Here is a 13,202-nt window from a genome sequence, read left to right on the forward strand (position 1 = left end):
AATTATTGGAGAACCTATAAGATTCGACATTGAAAGGAGCAGTCAGAGCCAGTGTTCATTACGGTTCGGTGGTACGGCGAACATTCGCTCCATTGTTGCTAGATGACATAAGTCACGGATGGAAGTTCAACATAATTCATGTGTCTCAAGCGTCTTGCCCACTATGTACAGAGCACGGGGTACTAGCTGGGGGAACCCAGGAAACCAGGGAAACCTAGCATGACCCCTACCTACATAATATGTACTGGTTCGCTATCTTCCCTTCTTTCCACCTCCTCCTGCCTTTCCCTTTCCCTTCCCACCACCACCACCTTTCCCTCCACCACCGCTTCCGCCTCCCAACGCGCCTCCCAGGCCACCGCTCTGCACAATCCTACACCCCTTAACCGGCAAAGCGCCCACGATCTCTTCGACGCGCCACTCCTTCAATAACTCGATCTCTCGTCTCCAGACCTTGTCCCTTTCGCGATTCAACTCATCAACTACCTTGGGGCCTTTTGTGGCGAGAGAGGTCCAAAACCCTAAGATCTCCTTGACGACTTTCCCTTTCTTGACGTTGCCAGGCTGCAGCTTGATCTTGTATTTCTGTCGGGCGAGGGCCGTCCAAGGCGCGACGACGGGGATTGCTGCGAGGAGTTCGTCCCCGGGTTCCGGCATAGGGACAAGGCGGTCGATGTCCAATAGTTCGCGCCGCTCTTGTTCCAGTTGCTCCTTACTCAATTCGTCGTCTTCGTCCAGGTCGACGACCCCCGGTCCACCATCGGCGCCACCGCCCGCGTCGGCTTTTTCGAGTCTTTCACGACGTAGGCGTTCCCTCTCCGCGGCCTTTGCGTGTTGTGCTCTCCTTCGTTCCTTGTCTGCTTGAGCTTTGGCTTCGCGGGCCGCTTTTTCTGCTTCTGCCGCTTCTTTGCGTTCTTGAGCGCGGGTGGATCCGAGGAGTTGCATGGCAAGGGCACGGTCTTCCTCGTCTTGGTCGGCGTATTTCTTTTGGGCACGTTTCAGCTTGGTGCGTTTGCCGCGAGCGAGTCGTTCAGGTTTTGACTTCGTTAAAGCTTGTGATGAGGATGCCGGCGTGGACGCTCGTGTAGATGGCTGTGGGGCTGGACTGTCGTTGGATTCTTCTCCGTCAGAAGCCTCGTCTGAGGCATGCTCCTTTGTCTCTTCTTCGGCTTCGATTGCAGGCCTGTCGAAGTCTTCTTCCTGAGGACCTTGATCGTATCGAGCAACATTGACCTGTAGAGGATTCGACCTCTCTTCCTCTCCCTCTGAAGTCTCCGTCGAATCACGGCCATCGCCTTCACCATCCACCTGCCCCAGTTGTTCAGACGCCTCATCCAAGGCTGCTCCACGATCATCCTCCTCCTCCCCCACAGCGGCATCAGCAGCATCTTCAACATCAGGTATGGCCTGTCCTTGATCTGACCCCACCTCGCCTGCAACGTCTTCTTTCTCAAAAGGTAACCCTCTCACATCGTTAGCTAACGCTTCAGCCTCGCCTGGGAGCATGCTCTCTGTCCTTTCAAGCCGATGCTTGCCGTGGTTCACTTTGCTCTCCTCGCTGATCAACCACAAAACACCAAAGCCAAGGAGTAATTGACTCGGTGCTAATAGATTCTTGCGCCCTCTGATGATAAATCCACCAGTAGTGAGATACTCGCCAGTCGGAGCCGTCTTGCTCACTTGGTCCGCGTTGACCCACCAGGCCCCCATCAGCGCCTTTGAGTCCCACGCGCTGCTCGTGCAGACGGTCAATGTACCGGCTTGAGAAAGAGTGGAAGGAGGAATCGGTGCATCCGGGGTTCGCGGATTGTTCTTCACAATTACACTTGAGGCTCCCTGCAAGTCGGCGTGTACGTAGACGTCGCCCTTCTTTAGGTATCTCCTGTAAAGTAGCTCGTTCTGTTGGGCGTCCTTGCCTCCAATCACAAGATATCCGTCACTGGAGATGAAGTACAAGAATTTTTCGAACCAGAATTGTTTTCTTGCCGGTCTCAAGACAGCCTTCTCCTGCTTCAAGCCTTTCTTGAGGTCTGCATCTATCTTCTGCTCCGCAGACTTAAGGGCCTTTGCAGATGCCTCTGCTGTCTTTTTCTCTTTGACTGCGGCGGACCTTTTCTGGTCGTAGTACTGGCGTGCGTTTGCCCAAGGTGACAGCGCCAGGTCGATATCGATGGCCAGTCGCTTATCTGTTGAGGGTCCGCCTTTACCCAAGGTCTCGTCGGTCTCCTCATCAGATTCAACCTCCTCATCTGTACTGTCTTCTCCGTCACTCTCGTAGCCTTCGTCGAAGCTGGGTTCGTCAAGCAGAAGAGTCACTGTGTTCTCCTCCAGCTTGAGCGGAAGCTTGACCAATTGAGCCACTACATTTCCTCGCTTCTGTTCGTTTTCGATGAGTTTCCCAATGTCCACCCAGTCCATGCCTTGCGCGATTAGACCATTAACAGCAGCACAAGCCTCCTCCACGCGGTGGGTGTTCGCCTCGATAGCTTGGGCTTTCCTGACATGCATTTCCTGCACCTGTTGAAGACCTGCCAACCTTTTCTCGTGCTCGTCTTTTGCAACCTGCAATTTCCTTTTCGCTGTCTCTTCTCGCTCTGTCAACCGAGATTCCAGCTTCTGGGATTCGATGGACGAATAGAACTCGTCAACCGTGCGGTTAAAGCCGTCAAACTCGAGAATATGAACGCAGGGCTCATTCTCAAATTGGCATGGCCGGAATGGATGGAAATCGTCATAGAGAAGGGACTCTCTAGTCGGTTCCTGTGCCCCTGAAGACTCCGCCTCACCTGATGGGGGGGTTCTCTGCTTCGCAATAATATAACCCTTTGATTGACCGGTCCCCAAAGACTTGAACAACTGATCTGCGCGCTCCAATGCAGCCATGACTGACCGCAGGGACTCTTTGTCTGTCAAGACACCCTCCGCCTTCAAGGTCGCATCGACGCCCGCTTCCCTAAATACGTGCTCGAGCAAGTGTTGAGGAAATTCAGGAAAGCCGGCACTCAGAGTCTTTCCCAGATCGTCGATCCCCTTTGATCGTTTCGCTTTCTTGCCGCCCACCTCTTTTGCAGCTTTCGAGCGTTGAACCGCCTTCTGAAGAACTTCCCTAACTCTTTCTTCTGATAAGGGCGTGATGCCATGGAAGTTCTGTTTTGCCTCCAGGGTATACTTCCCACCCAATTTGACGTCCACATCCGCATCTCCTTCGTTGACCTGTCGCTGAAGCGCGAGAACATTGAGATCCGCATCCGTGACTATGATATTCCCCGCGGCAAAAAATTCAAAGAACACTCGATACAATCCGTCGCTGAAGGTGATTTCAATGACTCGGTCGGTGCCCACCTGGGCGACTCTGGTGACACGTCTGCTCTTGAGAAAATGGCGTAACCTGCTGACGAAAGCGGATGGCTGAGTGGCGGCGGTTCGAGAGAAAGAGGTCAAGTGACAACGGAAGCCAGAGTCTAGAAGAAGTTGTTCTCGTTTCCCTGGTCTGGCGAATTTGAACAGAAAAATTCGACTAGAGAGATCGTAGATGTTTGAGAGACGGAGGCCGGTGAGTGAAGTTGATAGTTCATATGCAATGACCTACAACACACCAACGGAGTCAGTTGCTGCTTAATGGTGCATGCGGGGCAGGGAACAAATACAGACCTTAACGTCGAGGGATGAGAAGCGCTGTTTCATGATGGAGCCGCTCCGTAAATCTCAGGGAATATAATAAAGGAGAAAGAGGCAAGACAGAGCCTCAGCGCAGGATGGTGTCTAAGACTGAGTAATTGGGAGAATGACTCTTGAATTGAAATATTTCAGCGTCCGAATGACGTCGATTTGCTTTGGTAATCCATGGCAGCAAGGCTGCACCCCCAACAAGGCTGCCATCCTCCCATAGTCTTGGAAACGACGACCAGGCTCCAGGTCTTCGATTTTTTTGGTCATAATGCTCATTGCTCCTTTTCCGCATCATAACGCCATGCAGGAATATCCCTGAATTCCATCTCCAGCGCAGGGCCATGTCGGCAGCTTCAGCGTGACGGAACATCAAATGCCACCTTATCCACTGCCCAGAAAATCACAAGTTTCTTCTAACAAACTCCATTCCCTGCTTCTTCCCGAATTCCCAAAGATTCTGTATCCCTTGCTCACTGAGGTCAATGTTCTTCATATTCGGCGCATCCTGTGCAGGAGCCTTTGACACTCTCGATGCCACCATCACTGGATCCGTCTCTAAGACTATGCCGTCATCGACAATTTCATCGATAGCCAAAGTTACCAGATCGTAGTTCTCCATGATCGTGCGCTTGTCCGTCGAGTTCCTGTCGTCGCCTTTGTCAGTCGTTGTTGTTCGCAGAAAAGATGGTCCACAAACTTTAACAAAATGCTTAACGTATCCCTCAGTGCCAATACAACATTGTATAATAGAATCTCATTCTCCTCTGCCCCGCCCACCACATACAGCATGACGTCGCTCTCCATCTTGAACACCACGACCTTATTGTCGTAGAGGATCACATCGGTTGTCTGCTTTGAAGTCTTTTCTAGCAATCCCTTTTCAAAGGCCTTCTGTTCTTTTAGATGCGGGTACGGTTGCGATTGTGGAGGATGTTGTGCTGCGGCTGAGGCATGTGGAGGATTGTAGTATTTGGCGAACAGTCTAGAGGAATCGGGGGAGGAGTCGGTGGATAATATGAGGATGGCAACGACGCTGTGTAGAGACATACTGGGCGCCATGATTGACAGACGTCCTCTTGCGAGGAATTGGCAGATGGGACCTGGTGTGACGAGTTCTGGCAGCGAGGTCGAGAAACAGTTTTGCTATGCTATGCTAATTAATTGAACTGGCCTCACCTCCGCAGAGGTGGCAGAGGCGACATAAATTGCGTCTCAAGTTAGAAAGCGCGACCGTATCTTCTGACACGGCAAACCATATACCACACCATGCGCAGTTCAACTCAGCCTCGACCCTCAAGAGGGTTTCGTGCTCGGGATCCTTTAGAATTTTATGAACTGGACCAAAGTCTTTAGAACTAAGCCATTCTCTCCATCAATCGAGGAAACATATACTATCGACATGGGCAAATCCTCAAAAGACAAAAGAGATGCCTACTACCGCCTGGCTAAAGAACAAAACTGGCGCGCACGCTCTGCCTTTAAACTCATACAAATTGACGAACAATTCGACCTATTTTCGTACAGCGAACCCGACAAATGCACCAGGGTAGTAGACTTATGCGCTGCCCCGGGGTCTTGGAGCCAGGTGCTCTCGCGAGTACTAATAAAAGGTGAGAGTTTTGGACGGAGAGCTTGGGTTGAGAAGATGGAGCGGTTGCAGCGTGCCCAAGCCCAAGCCCAAGCCCAAGTCCAAGAGGATAATAGTCTTGCTCGAGGAGGCATGTCTTCGCTCGAAGAAATCATTTCAACAAGCGGCGGCGAATTAAAACCCCGGGCAAATGTCAAAATCGTCGCCATAGACCTTCAACCCATGGCGCCTCTAGAAGGTATAACACAGCTAAAAGCCGACATTACTCACCCTTCCACCGTTCCCCTCCTCCTCAAGGCCATCGATCCGGACTTTTCTCCTCAGAATACAACTCATCTGATCGACCTTGTGATCAGTGACGGCGCCCCCGACGTCACAGGTCTGCACTCGCTCGACATCTACGTCCAGTCTCAACTGCTCTACTCCGCACTCACACTTGCCACAAAGGTTCTGCGTCCGGGGGGCAAGTTTGTGGCCAAGATCTTCAGGGGTAGAGATGTCGACCTGATCTATGCACAGTTGAGAATCTTATTCGAGCGGGTGAGTGTGGCGAAGCCGAGGGCCAGTAGGGCGAGTAGTATCGAGGCGTTTGTGGTCTGTGAGGGCTACAAACCTGTGATGGTAACGAATGATGATGGAAAGGAAGTTCTGTGGACACCGGAAATCGAAGTGGAGAATGGTTTGCCGGTTCTGGAGCCCGCAGCTGTATCGATACCTTTGTCAGCGGCGCGGGAGGAACAGCAAGAGCCAGTTCCGCTGGATTCTGTTCCTGAAGATAGACATGAGACCGACAACAGTACTTCAGCGTCAGAATCACGGCCATCAATCGCAGGCACTCATGCTCCACAACGAATACAGACGCAACAAGCGCGCCATCTCCGCCCAGACGGCATCGTCGAACTCCGGTTCCTATCCCTCGAAGACGTCGATGACCCTCGGCGATATATTGCTCCATTCCTGGCCTGCGGCGATCTGTCGGCCTGGGACAGCGACGCCACCTACAAGCTGCCGGAGGGCCATGTGTCGCTGGATCCCGTCCAACCTCCCACAGCACCTCCCTACAGGCTGGCGATCGAAAGGCGGAGGATCGACGGAGGTATGTACGGCAAGACCAAACACAAAGGATAGAGAAATGGGCAAGTTCGATGCCAAGTAGTGGCGGGGTGATATACACTGAGATGGGGAGCTCTTCATTCGACTGCTTAGGCATCCTTCTGAGAAAGCCGAAGGTTGTCGTCCTGGCATATCTGTCGGATCGAATATATCACGAAGGGGACTCTGGAGACTGCGATGGTGATGAGTAGAGTCAGTTGGCCAACGAAAAGAGGTTTAGAATCAAGAAAATAAAAGTCTTTCCATTCGTCACACCGGAGTCTTTTCATGGTCATCGTCAAAGGGTCCTATTCACAAAGCTCGGAATGAAGGCTCATCCAGAGGCCATGTCGCTTCCAGAGGTCCATAATGCCGCCACAGTCAAGATGCACGCAACCAAATACCGATCCACGCCATTTATGGAGAAAAGCTTCGCTTGCTCGAACGTGGTCACAAGAAAGAGCCGATCATGCCAATTTCTCTGCTCAGCTTTTGGCAGACCGCCGTCAATCATCGCCCCTGCGCCCTCTGATAAAACACGATATACGCCTCCCCGTTCTGCAACCTGTCTCTTTGACTTAATTTTAGCGGGTCCAAATCAACATGCCTCTCGTCATCGAATTTCCTCCACACGCCCCGCCCCTGATCCTTCACAATGGAGATATAATGTCCTCCATCCCCACTATTGCCTAGGTGTCTCAGAACCCCGTATGCATCATACGTATAGGGCGGCGTTGTGGCAGGCTCCATGCTCATACGCCCATCTTGATCCGGTAGCGTAGCTGGTCTGGGGATGACGAAATCATCCATACTTAGATTGTGCAATGGGAATTCAATGGGCGTGTGGATTTTCTTGGCCTTTTCGTGCTTTGAAGCGGCGAAGCGTTTGAAATGTATCACCAGGAACTGCGGTAAGCGAGTAAGGATGATTTGCTTGGTGGCTTCACGCTCGCACTTGCAATAGGGACATCGCCAGAGCTCCGACAGTTTTTCCTCCCGACAGTATGAGGAAAGGCAGTCATAGATGTGGCCCGCACGATCTCGAGGGATTTCCACGCTGATGCTGTAGAATGCTTCGTAGGTGGTCGAAGTGCGTTTGCAGGTGAGACAACGAAGGCGCGACGCATGTTGGCCGGCAAATAAGGAAGACATGTAACTATGGTCTCGGTGCTCGTAACGTTTCCACTCGATTGGACTCGCTCTTGCAATCTCCATTCTCTCTCTCTGCATTTCCTCTGCAGTCGTTAGTGGCCGGAGCGGCGTTCGTTCCCAGTTGACGTTCAAGTCCTCGTGTAGGCAATCGACGAGGAAGTCGAAGAATTCCTTCGCGTCTTGCTGTCGGTCGATTACCCATTCTCGGTTCATTCGGCCACAGAAGTTTCGAAATGTTGATGGTTTAATGACCTCATTGTCCCCCTGCCAGACTGCCTGGATTAGGTTGGCATAGAGCTTAGGCATGATGCCATTGCTACCTTTCCAGTTGCGCTGTACGTATCCCTCATAGAGTCTATCATTGAAAAAGTTGGACAAGGGAATAGTCGCGGACAGACATTGCAGAGTCGAATTCATGTAACAAGTGACACCAAAATTCGTCAGCCCAGTCTTGGGCAACCTTCTGCGAAGGGAAGTCACGGTCGAATACAGCGGCGGTCGCGTGGCCGAGGTTACCCTAGCCAGCGCCGGTTGGGGTGCATTGATATCCGCATGGCCCGAATAGCTCGGTCTCGGGATCGCGGGAGCCGGCCTTGCCGGTACTTGGGGAACGGGGGGTGGTGCATGTTGAGGAAGATATGCGGCAGGATGAGATGGAAGAGGTCGTCGAGCAGGCATAACCATAGATTCTTGCTGTTGGATTGAAGGAAACCGCCGCAAGAATGTCTCATAGTCGGGAATGAATGGAGAGGGAGGTTCGGGCTCTTCTTCGACCACTGAATACTCTTCATCGCTGGCATGGTCGTGTTTCTCAATCGGGGTCACTTCTTCCTGCAAAGCCTGCTGGCGCCACGCCTCTTGCTCGCTTTCATCCAGAAATTTGTGGTCACGAAGACGCCTGTTCCGGACCTCATAGCGAGAATTGGCAGAAACCATGCGCTGTCGTGCGATGGGTCGACCAGGACCGACGGGTCGTTGCCGCGTGATACCCAGCGTCGCAGCAGTTCTTGACCGCGCAAGTGATTGGACTCCCATATAGTCCACCCAGGCATCAAGACCACCAGACAACAACGCAGGTGGCCGACCATCCTTGAGAGGCTTCGTGTCGTTGAATTCGTACAGCGTATCATACAGTGCTCTCAATGCCGGAGCTTTAGTCATTGTGGGGGGACCCTTGAGATAGGAAACGTCGCTGGTGTATTGGTCATAATAAACAACCAGGTCAAATTCATCTCTGCGAGAGAAATGTGATTGTTCACTGTCCGGCGCCAGCACAAGTCGATCCTCAAGTTCCTCTGCCGAGACACCCTCTTTCAGAGAGATTGGTTCTATACATATAATCGAAGTAGACATGATATGCCCATCATCAAAAATAGCCCTCTCTCTGATGTCGATCAGAAGAACGTTGTATCTCTTCATGTACTCCTGAAGAGTGGCAACATCAATCGACCTCTGATGGGGGAGGTCACTCGAGCTATTTTTAGGGAGGATGGCAGAATTGATTCCATTCGGAGTCGTTGGTCGATAGGGAGCAGAAAGCTCGTCGCGGGTCCTCTGCAGGTGCAGAGAGGCGGTGGATGAATTCTGCGATTGATTGTAGTAAGTTTGCTTTCTCTCGGTGGGAGGACGGCCCCCTTCCGCAGAAAGTCGATGATTGTTTGCATGGAAACTGGCCGAAGTGGTATTGATTGGGCTGTACGTGGGACTGGGAGGCTTAGGCATCGCCATGGAAGTTTCAATGGGAACCTTGGGAGGTGCCGCCGGAACCTTTGGAGGGACCATGGGTCCATTACTGAAGGCAGGGATCGTGCGGGGGCCGTTAGGTCGCGAAGTGGACGCTTCGTTGGAATATGAGTGTGAGTTATATCCTGCTCCCTGCTGAAAATCACCTGCTTTGGGCATGAATAATAAGTTTGACTGTTCAGAGGCATTTCCCGGCCCTCTGAGCCTGGCAAATCTTTGAGTCAGGTCGTTACTGGCTTCCGCTAAAGGTCGGCCTTGCAAATTCTCGGGTTTTGGTTTGCTTGACGGACGTGCCCGAGGGATTCGAAGAGAGTCGGGTAAGTCCTCAAATGAATTCGGCGAGGTCGAACGTGGAGTGGCATCATTGCTACCAGAAGAGGTAGGCCGGCCAGGAACCAGATTTTGAGGGATCCCAAAACCCGAAGAGTAGACTGGCTTTCTGGACATTGCGCGAGATTGAGGTTGGGTTCCGTAACGGGCGTTGTTATCCTCAATCAGGGCTTTAATCCGGGTCATCTCTGCCTCCATGTCCACCAGTTTCTGAAGAGCGGCCTTGTACTTTGCTCTCCAAGGTGGATTATTGTCCCAAAATCCGAACTCCTTGTGTCTTGGGATGTGGTTAACGGCTATCTCATAGCCCCGCATATAACTCTTGTAAGCCAGGTCGTGGCGGCCAAAGTCGACCGAGCTTTTTGCCACGGTGATGGAATGGTCGACTTCGGTCAGGTATTGGGGAAGCGAGCCGTCGGCCTGGAAGGAAGTTGTGGCATCTTGGATTATGTCCTTGATATGAGGGTAGACCTTTCCTGCGCCGGAGCCCGGGCCGGGTGTCAAGTCTCGTGGATCGGTCCAACTGCTTCGAGCGCTGGCCGAGGTGGAAGTGGCGTGGGAGGATATGGAGGACGAGGATGCATACGCCGCCATGGCGATGTGTGTGTCGGTCCTACCGCAGGATCATTGCGCGCAAGACCCGTGGCAAGACCTTCCGTCTGAGTGGCAGGCTTCTAAAATTAATTTCTTAGTCTTGGGCGTTTTATGATTAATCCACCAGGCATGGGAGAGTCAGATCTGGTTGCGGTTGATTGAAGAGGGGGTGCAGGAGATTCCGGAGACGTCAGTAGGAGAGCAATGTGCGTGGATTCGAGGTGACAGGGCGTTTGGAAGGGGTGAGAGTCAGTTAGAGGTGTGTGTAGTCTGGGAAATCAAGTGTCGAGCAAGACGCATTACGCCCTGTAGTGAGTTCCTGGCTCGCTGGGGGCCGCAGGCCGAGAACGAGATGGATGGGGAAAATGGAAATGGCCGTTTCCGAAGTGTCCACCCGATGACTGATGACACGGTGGGCAAGGCTGAAGCTGGTGCGGCAAGGCTACTACCCAGTAGGTAGTGGGCGCGTGGCCTCGTGGGCTCCAGGCTGACCAGGCCAACAGGCTTCTCAGTGGCTGGTGCAGGCGCATGTGGCGGATGGTGCACCAAGTGACTTGCACCCAGAACTTCCCCAGATACCCAGTACTGACTGCATCCAACCATCAACTCATCCTACCCACAGACTCCTTCCAACCCCAACTTCCAATTCCCGACCTCGAACTTTGCAGCCGCTCTTCCTGTTCTCCTTGTCAAGCAGCGGTCCGTCAGCTGCTCAACAGCGTTGTTTCCAAGCCGAAAAGTCCTCCTCATTCATCCCAAACTGACCGTCGCTGCCTTGTATTCGTCCATCCCCCACAATGGCCGGGTGGTTCTCCTCAGGCACGTCTGTGCTCGATGAGCAGATTGAGAAAGCTACCTCTTCTAGCTTGGAGGATATTGCGACCTCCCTCGAGATTACGGACCTCATCCGATCGAAGACAGTGCAGCCTAAAGAGGCTATGCGATCGTTGAAGAGGCGGATAGGCAATAGGAATCCCAACGTCCAACTGTCGGCCCTGAAGCTCACAGACACTTGCGTCAAGAATGGCGGCTCCCACTTCCTTACAGAGATCGCTTCTCGTGAATTTATGGACAATCTGGTCTCGTTACTCAAAGCCTACGGGGCCGCCGCGGTCAATGACGAGGTCAAACAGAAGATCTTGGAGTTGATCCAGAGTTGGGCCAGTGCTACCCAGGGAAGATACGATTTGTCATATATCAACCAGGTATACCAGAGCCTGCAAACTGAAGGCTTCAAGTTCCCGCCCAAGGTGGAGATATCCAGCAGTATGCTCGACAGCAGTGCCCCCCCCGAGTGGACAGACAGCGATGTTTGCATGCGATGCAGAACCTCATTCACCCTGACGAATAGAAAGCATCACTGCAGGAACTGTGGCAACGTCTTTGACCAACAGTGCTCGTCGAAGTCGATTCCTCTCCCGCATCTAGGCATTATGCAACCAGTTCGGGTAGATGACGGCTGCTACGACAAGTTGACCAAGAAGTCGAGCGGCGGTTCCGATCGCCGTGTCTCCTTCGCATCCAAACCGAGCTCGATGCAGCCCCGAAGTGCCAGGGTAGAGAACAGTAGTTTTGACGAGGACCTAAAAAGAGCGTTAGAAATGAGTTTAGAGGAGGCCAAGGGAATCTCAAGCTCCGGGTATGTTCCGCAATCACAATCGAAGCAAGAACCGGCAAAGACAAATGGTGTATCAAACGAGGAAGAAGACGATCCGGATTTGAAAGCCGCCATTGCACTGTCTTTGAAGGAAGCCGAAGAACAAGCCAAGAAGCATGCAGCTTCCCTCAAGAAAACCACGACGGACGGAGCAACCTCCGCACAGCCTTTCGTCATGCCAAAGAGCGATTATGAGTTATCCATGATGGAGGCCGAAAATATTAACTTGTTTGCCACGCTGGTCGACCGCTTGCAACATCAGCCGCCAGGTACAATTCTGCGTGAGCCGCAAATCCAAGAGCTCTACGAGAGCATTGGAAAGCTTCGACCAAAGTTGGCGCGGACCCTGGGCGAAACAATGTCCAAAAATGACGCGTTGCTCGATCTACATGCCAAACTATCCACGGTCGTGCGATATTACGATCGGATGCTTGAAGAGCGATTGAACAATACTTACAACCAGAGAAATCCGGGATACGCCGCCTATGGAATGCCCTCCCCTGCGGCGCCTCAGGGCATGTATCCCTCAATATCGTCGGCACCCCCTCCGCCGATGAATACCGGTCCTGGCGGTGCGGAGAATTATTATTTCAATAATGCACCAGTCGAGTCTTACGCTCCACCTACTCAACCAACGCCGATTCCTCAGCCTCAGCGCTCGTATTCGTATTCGAGTCAGAAACAAGATACTCCTGCCTCGCCGTATCAGTACCCAACGCAGCAGCAACCGCAGCAGAACCAACCCATGCCGCAATCTGCACAATTCAATCAGCCACCTTCGCCGCAGATGTACCAACACCAGCCAGCTCAGCAACCACCCTATCCATCCCAGTCCTCTCAACATCCATCCGTGTATCCTCAGATGCCTCCCCCAGATCATCAACAGACTCCAACTCCTTACGCTCAAATGCCGCAGATGCCGCCCGAGGCTCCCACTCCACAGCCTCAACCCCAGTATCAACATCAGCCTCCACCTCAGCAACCGCCTCAACAGTCTTACCAGCCACGACCGCCGGCCCCGCAGGAGCAGACACAGGCTCCGTTGCAGGTTTATCCACAGCAACAGTCTCAGCAACAACAATTTAGTTCGCAATATCAGCAGCCACCTCAGCAGCCACCTCAGCAGCCACCGCCGCTTGTGCAACAACCACCACCAATGTCTACAGGTGGTTCATATGGAACCACATACTCCACTTATACGCAAGATCAGTTCCCTTCTGCACCGCAACATCTGCCGGCTGCATATAACCAACCTGTCACGCATCCGACACAACAGCAACCAGTTGCCATCGAGGAAAGTCTGATTGAGCTCTGAAATTCTCAATCCTGCTGGACCAGAAACGATGTTGTGCGAAGATGAATGTGGACAATCATAAC

General features: G+C 52.6%; 5 protein-coding genes across 5 annotated transcripts; 2 read left to right on the forward strand and 3 right to left on the reverse strand.

Annotated features, from left to right (window-relative positions):
- Window positions 1-252: 252 nt before the first annotated feature.
- Z519_05961 (uncharacterized protein) lies at window positions 253-3,684 on the reverse strand (the record flags this gene model as incomplete). The annotated part of the gene is made up of 2 exons (XM_016763701.1): window positions 253-3,585; window positions 3,652-3,684. The coding sequence occupies 2 exons, from the start codon at window positions 3,682-3,684 to the stop codon at window positions 253-255; spliced, it is 3,366 nt and encodes a 1,121-aa protein (XP_016620025.1).
- A 385-nt stretch (window positions 3,685-4,069) lies between these two features.
- Window positions 4,070-4,728, reverse strand: Z519_05962 (uncharacterized protein; the record flags this gene model as incomplete). The annotated part of the gene is made up of 2 exons (XM_016763702.1): window positions 4,070-4,313; window positions 4,367-4,728. 2 exons carry the CDS (start codon window positions 4,726-4,728, stop codon window positions 4,070-4,072), a joined length of 606 nt encoding a protein of 201 aa, XP_016620026.1.
- A 340-nt stretch (window positions 4,729-5,068) lies between these two features.
- Window positions 5,069-6,385, forward strand: Z519_05963 (uncharacterized protein; the record flags this gene model as incomplete). Its single annotated transcript, XM_016763703.1, has 1 exon — window positions 5,069-6,385. The coding sequence occupies one exon, from the start codon at window positions 5,069-5,071 to the stop codon at window positions 6,383-6,385; it is 1,317 nt and encodes a 438-aa protein (XP_016620027.1).
- A 474-nt stretch (window positions 6,386-6,859) lies between these two features.
- On the reverse strand, window positions 6,860-10,168 carry Z519_05964 (uncharacterized protein; the record flags this gene model as incomplete). The annotated part of the gene is made up of 1 exon (XM_016763704.1): window positions 6,860-10,168. One exon carries the CDS (start codon window positions 10,166-10,168, stop codon window positions 6,860-6,862), a length of 3,309 nt encoding a protein of 1,102 aa, XP_016620028.1.
- Window positions 10,169-10,965: 797 nt separating this feature from the next.
- Window positions 10,966-13,140, forward strand: Z519_05965 (uncharacterized protein; the record flags this gene model as incomplete). The annotated part of the gene is made up of 1 exon (XM_016763705.1): window positions 10,966-13,140. One exon carries the CDS (start codon window positions 10,966-10,968, stop codon window positions 13,138-13,140), a length of 2,175 nt encoding a protein of 724 aa, XP_016620029.1.
- Between the last annotated feature and the right edge of the window lie 62 nt (window positions 13,141-13,202).

Source organism: Cladophialophora bantiana, assembly GCF_000835475.1.
Source record: "Cladophialophora bantiana CBS 173.52 unplaced genomic scaffold supercont1.8, whole genome shotgun sequence".
NCBI classification, from domain to species: Eukaryota; Fungi; Ascomycota; class Eurotiomycetes; order Chaetothyriales; family Herpotrichiellaceae; genus Cladophialophora; species Cladophialophora bantiana.